Source organism: Etheostoma spectabile, chromosome 13 (genome assembly GCF_008692095.1).
Source record: "Etheostoma spectabile isolate EspeVRDwgs_2016 chromosome 13, UIUC_Espe_1.0, whole genome shotgun sequence".
NCBI lineage: Eukaryota > Metazoa > Chordata > Actinopteri > Perciformes > Percidae > Etheostoma > Etheostoma spectabile.
The window spans coordinates 456,137-462,847 of record NC_045745.1 but is presented as its reverse complement, the minus strand read 5'-3'; the positions used below and the strand labels follow the sequence as shown (position 1 = coordinate 462,847).

Genomic DNA, 6,711 nt, shown 5'->3' with positions numbered 1-6,711 from the left:
TCATTATCAATACACCCAAAGATAGCTAGACATGTCCTGTGCCTCACCTGTTGGTGGAACTCGGGGTGGAGAAGAGGTCAATGGCAGGAGCTGAGTTCATGGTCCCGCCCATCGTGGAGTCAGGGGATGAGTCTGTGGTTGCTGCAGTAGGATCCTTTTGGAGCTCTTTCAGTCGCTGCTCCTGCAATAATTACAATAGCGTAAGCCACTTTCACACATCCACTGCAAACTGGGAATTATTCAAAGTTTGTTTTTGTTTCCTGAAGCGAAAGGATTTTGAAACTGGAAACACAGAGAGCAGACGGCGAGGGACACTTTAGGCGTGATGTCAGGCAATTATCCCGGAAATAAACTTCCGTTGATACACACTACCCTAGTACAAACTGTGTAATCTCTGATTGTGCAGAGTATGTGATAATTCCCAGCAAGCAAGGCGGCATGTTGATGATGTGGGCAAAACCAGAACAAGGAATCATCAGACCCGGATGTCTTGTGACATAGTCCAAAGTTCATATGTAAAAACAGCTTTAGCAACACAAAGGCTATTCATTTGATATAATCACTTAGACGGAGCTGTAATGGCATGACTTCATTAAACTTCAAGATATAACTAAATTTCTCCAGACCTGTCGTTTCCAAGCTGAAAGAAAGGTGGATGAGTGAGGAAAATGTACTTTTAGTGTTTTTAGGAGAGTCTGCTCTTCCTCCAGGGCGGCCTGTTTTTCCCTCTCGTCCACTTTTGTGAAAGATATGCCGGTGTTAGCCAGGGAGGAGACTGCATTGGAGAGTGTGCTAGCCCTGAATCGGGGGACAGACATAGACAAGCCAAGAATCATTTCAGGGCTATGAAACTTGCACATATACATTTTATCTTCTTGCTTTACCTCTCTGTGGTGTCAAAGTGGACTTGTTTCTACTGTGTTCTAAATTACTCTGAAATCTTCAATGCAGAACCCCCCCCACCCCCCCCCAAAAAAAAATCATTACTATCAAGTTGCTGAAGCATACGTGAGCCTTTGCTATGAGCCTGGATGGCAGGGAGCCAGATCAAGTGAAGCAGACCTACCTGCTGGCTGCTGTTGAATCTTTGACTTTCTTTCCTTCTAAAGAGGCCAAGTGCTGCTCCAGGGCATCAAGCAGGCTGCTGGGGGCCTAGTGTGAATGTCATCAAGACAGAATAAGTTTCAAAGACTGAGGAAGCCTAATACAAGATGCCATCTGAATAAAAAACTAAACAATGAAGCATGCAGAGTTATTGCCAAGAGTCCACAAACAGAGACACTGTACTCCCAAATACAGAGAGAGAAAAGGTTCAGATACTTACACAAACTGTAAACTGAAAATGGAGAGATAGAAGGAAGGGAAAAATACAGAAAATAAAGGTGGCAACAGTCAAGATATTAAGAAAACCTTTTTGGAGAAAGCTCTCCAATTCTGGATATTCTGCTACAGTAATATCTAATACAAAATGAACAGAACCTGCAAATAAGTGTGTTTGTACCTAATGTACCATTTCCGCAGATCCCTGGTCTATATAAGATGGTCCTATCATATGACACACTGAACCCTTGATTCACACCTTTATTTGCTGTATGAGGTCAGGAGTGAGTGCTAGTTGGAAGGTGTTCGGTGCAATAGAGGTGACATGCATTGCCTGCCTAGCATGCACAGCATTTATTTTTAAACGCGTTAGGCCAGAAGCTGCAGGGGTTAGCAGCCTGTGAATGCTTCAAAACAAAAGTCTACCATTATGTTGTTAAATAAAAAGCTTTTAATATGAAGCAGCAAAATAATGGCAATGTTGGGTCTTTATCCACAGTAACTTAAGATGACAAATATAAATAAAGCAGATAGAAAAACTAAACTTCAAAACCCCAGAGATTCAGTTAGACTACAAAGCTGAACACACTGACGCTTTTAAAAATGTCAGTAGACATCCTTTTTTTGGCACACAGACAAAGACTGTAGGCTGTGTTTTTCATTCGTTCATACGCTTCTAATGTATGATTTATGTGAGAGTGAAATACAAACACACAACCAGCCTCCCAACAGAGATAGATCTTTTTGTTAAAGACTAAGATCCTTTTAGTTTAACATTAAACTTACCTGAAATTGCTATCGCCAAATGCACCAGACACCATTTCAACAAACAGTAATTTTATCATTGTAAAACACACTTCATTCAAAGCGGACAGAAACAAAATAAAACTAGGAAAGGCGTCTTGATTCGTCTATCCACTTCAACACTCTGGTTCGGTTGAAATAAAGCCTTAACTAGGGGACATTGTGGCTCACTGATCGGAAGGTTGGTGTTTTGGTCCCTGGCCCAAGTGTCCTTGGCCCAGCTGCGCCATACATGCTAAAAGTATTGTTAACTTGAATGAAGTCTGGTGAGTTTGGCGATTTTGCAGCAGTTTCTGGATAAACTAAAAGGATATGTACTGAAAGCTTCCAAATATCCCTGAAGATACTATGGTGTGTCAATATACTTAAAACCGAAAATGAAATGCTGCATGACAGTATATTCTTAAAAAGTACAACAGTTTACATCTTACTAAGTTAACCTGAGTTAGTGCAATAATGCAACAAAAATAAATAAACTATAGCACATTAGATAGGGGACATGCAGCAGCTATATTTTCTTCTTACTTAAGTGAGACTAAGCAGGTACTACTGCACATTGACTGTATTCTTTGAGTCAGCCAATGATGATCTGCCACTGAAAACCCATTTGTGTGCCGTTTCATAGCAAATACATGCATGTCACATTGTATATTCTTGCAAACATTATATAAATATTGTTTAACATAATATTAATTCCCCTATTAGGCCACTCTCCTTTTTAGTTAAGCAACGCAAGTATAGAAGTGAGGGGTGTACAGTTTAGGCAAGTTATTTTAAGTAGTTGCAAAGATCCCAAATGGTTATCCCTAGATATGTATCTCGGGTTACCTGCGACAGATCAGGGATGTCTCCTCGATCGATTCCAACTTGCTGCAGGAAAAGAATAAAGACCATCAGATTTAGGACAGGAAACCAATCTATGTGACCACAGGCCCCTTTGTAATCCCTTACTGGTCTAATCTGGGGTGCTAATTTACCTCTGCAACTTTGAGGAACTCTGAGATTCTAGTCATTCGTGTAAGGAATTTCTTGTAGATGTCAAGTCCTTCTTTGCACTGGATTTTCTTCATGTCAAAGTATTTCTCTGTTAACAGAACAAGAAAAAAGCTTGACAAAACTACAAACACTATAGTCACAAAATATATATAATAATTTCCCTATTTTTGTTACTTGGACGTTTTTAGTTTATATTTTCAAAACAAAATTTAATTGGTACAGTATCTCCATACGGTGGTAGGTAGGTAGGTAGGTAGGTAGGTAGATAGATAGATAGATAGATAGATAGATAGATAGATAGATAGATAGATAGATAGATAGATAGATAGATAGATAGATAGATAGATAGATAGATAGATAGATAGATAGATAGATAGATATTCAATGTGTCTCCGCAGACATTAATGTATGCTGGTAAAATCCATCTTGGTACTTTGGTACTCAGAACAAAAGGAAAAAGAGAACAATAAAATCACTATACATACTAATATGTTGTGAAATCTGCCAAGTAAATGTTAAAGTTCCATTATATGATTATTAACATTTAGGACTAATGTACTACAGCTTCTCCAATCTACAAAGCCTTGGTAGAAGCTGAGCAGTGCATACTCATCATGCTAAAACAGGAGAAAGGAAAGCTTGCTTCTAGCATCAAAAGAATTCTCGAGGTATGCCAGGGAATAGAAAAAACAGCCTCCTAAACTTTCTTAGGAATATGTTTGTTAGAGTTCTGCAGTTCCAGGCATCCATCAGTATATCAGTCCTTTGTTTTCTTTTCATTAAAGACTCACATGAACTTTGTGGGACTGCTAGCAAACATTCGCTAAACACATCCTTTCTTTCAAAGCTCAATGCAAATAATTAAATACTTGAGGACATCTACACAGTCCAAATATTCAATTTGCAAGGGCACAAGAACCAAAATGCTTGTTTTTACCAAGGAGGTTGATAATGCCTTCATTGTATGCTGCAAACAGTCGGATGGCATCTTTGAACAGAAGCATGAAGGCTGCGTTGATCACACCATTTGTCAGTTCATTGGCATTGACCTGGAAGAGAGGTGGAGCTGTTGAGCACAATCAGTTTAAAAAATATAAGACTATTAAGAAGGTAACAAAAACCAATGAAAATAGGGTCCAGATTGAAGGACCATATTTTCATTTTCATACAATGTAAGTTAATAGGGCAATTTACCAGCTTCTATTTACTATCACAAAAGTGATTGTCTTGCTCAGATTAATATTCTAAGTGGTTGACAATATTATGGAAAGGAGTTCTAAGAAGGTTGACCTTTCTGTTTAAAAGTAAGATCCTTTTTTTGAAATATAAAAACAACTGCAAAATTGGATTCACTAAAGCCACCAGACTCCATGTAAATGAACAGTAATTTTAGCATTGTAAAAGACACTTCATTTAAAGTTGTCAGAAACTAAAAGCTATAAAAATCTATTTTGTGTTGTCTTTCCACTTTTACAATAATTAAACAACTCTAGTTTTGGTTTAAATTAACACATAGTTTACCGATTTATGTGTGAAAATATGTTGGCTCTATAGACGCTAAAAGTATTGGTTTTTTTAAACGGAGTTTGGTGGGTTTAGCGCTAGCGACCTATGAGCTGTTCTGGTCAAACAGAAAGGTCTTAGAGTTTTTTTTGTTTTAAAAGACCTCTCTCTGTAGTGATCCTTTCCATAAGGTTGTCAGACACTTAGAATAATAATCTAAGTCTGTCAGCGGCAAAAACAGAACTTTTAGTGTACCAAATGGGCCGACACTCATTCCCAGTCACATTTAGTATAATCAACAATCATCCTTTGCCAGTGAAGTTAATGCCTCTACGCAACGCCCAACCACTAGCTGCGACCCCATATATTTCAGCACTCTTCCTTCTGGGATTTACATCCATTTTGACAAACAAAATGTAATTGTACATGTAAACCTACACAATCACATTACTAATACGGCATTATTATTAGTAGTAGTATTATATAACAATGATAAAAAACAAGTTGGCACCTCATTATTATGTATTTTGTTTTATTTGCTCAGTCGTCCCTCCCTCGTCTGTGTGAACTGCATAACCACCCTTAGTAACAACAACTGGTTTGCATATTTATAATAACAACAATAATATTGTTGTTGTTTGGCTTCGTTCCGTCTCATGTCGTCTGTATTCCCGTTTATGTCTATTCCTATGTTTTGTATGTCACTACTTCTGTTTTGTGTCCTGCCCTTTGCACCAATAAAAATTAAGAAGTTTGTGGGACGTGACCATTTTGAAAACCTGTTAGTTCACAAAAATGCTAATTTTTAGTGTCAGGAAAACATTTTTTTTTTTTATTTTAACCAATCCGAGCAACTTGTGTCTCCACATTGTCTTTCAAAAAACAAGTGAAAAAATTATTGCAAATAACTAAAAACAATTCAGCCAATTTTAGGTTTATAAGAAGCTGTCTAACAAATTAAGCAGCAAAATTATATTTGGATTCAATGGTCTACTATATTGTATGACAAGCTGGACACAATGTAATCAAATACAATGACATTTGCCTAATCTTCAAGATCCTGAATGGCCCTATCTGCATTTCTGGGTATGTATGAAATATTAACTATTTTACCAGCTTTTTAATCTGTACTGTATTAATACCTCCCTCATGAGTGATGTTGCCTATTGCATGTAACTGCTTTGCATGGTTGAACGGTGCAAGCAGATGGCTTGGGTCTATGTTGCTTGGTTGTGTTTTGATGCTTGCAACGCTTCTTATACTAAATGGGAATACTGTTAATGTGTAACTGTGCTAATGTCTTGCTGCTTCCTGTAGCTCTGCAAGGGCTTATTGAGAAAGCTTATTTGCTGCTCTAGCTGTCTGTATGGTGTCTTGGTGAATTCTGTCGAATATAGTTTAACCTGTACTAATGTCTTGTTGTTTCCTGTTGCTCTGGTCTAAAATCATCTGGCCAAAGGACTACAGTTGAAAATAAGCTGGCTGGCTAACACTGGCACATTTCCTGAAATGTTAATTAATGTGTGCTGACATTTACAAAATAAAGAATAAAAACATAGAAAAAAATACTGAGCTCTTACATTAAAATCAAGTAACACATCCATCTGATTTTGGATGATAGGGATGGTCTTGAGGAGTTTCTCTGTGTTCACGGTTCTCATCACTCCATCAGCCCTGTTTAAAGAAAAGGACAATGCCACCGATGCAAATGGGCCAGTCTTGATCGTTTTATTTGAGGATTTTGTGCTGTAAATGAACATGGCTGATCCTTATGATCTCCAAGTCATTGACTTAACACAAAAATATATGTACAGTATTAGTGAAGCCATCTCTCCTTGCAATGTAGAGGGATGTTTGATACTGCAATGTGAAAACCTGCACCAGTCCCACAGGAAGTAGTAGAGTAATAACTAGTTACACTGCAATATATGCATAATAATCAGTCAAGGAACACTACTGGGCTTTTCACACTGCACTTAGCCTCAGGCTAAGAAAGCATTCACACTGGCACAATCCTGACACATGGCTTAGAAGACAGTTTGGGCTTCAGCAGAAAGGGGGGAGGGACTGAGAAGTTGTCAATGTTCA

General features: G+C 38.0%; 1 protein-coding gene across 18 annotated transcripts in view; it reads right to left on the bottom strand.

Moving 5' to 3' along the window:
* Positions 1-6,711, bottom strand: part of picalma (phosphatidylinositol binding clathrin assembly protein a) — a gene marked incomplete at its 3' end in the record, with an annotated part of 40,804 nt that overhangs the window by 14,588 nt on the left and 19,505 nt on the right. For 11 of the 18 annotated variants that reach the window (XM_032533588.1, XM_032533589.1, XM_032533593.1 and 8 more), the window contains 8 exon segments: positions 48-181; positions 675-798; positions 1,067-1,152; positions 1,325-1,336; positions 2,953-2,994; positions 3,102-3,208; positions 4,058-4,169; positions 6,204-6,297. In XM_032533588.1, coding sequence (XP_032389479.1) covers positions 48-181; positions 675-798; positions 1,067-1,152; positions 1,325-1,336; positions 2,953-2,994; positions 3,102-3,208; positions 4,058-4,169; positions 6,204-6,297 — 711 coding nt within the window. 18 annotated transcript variants of the gene reach the window in all.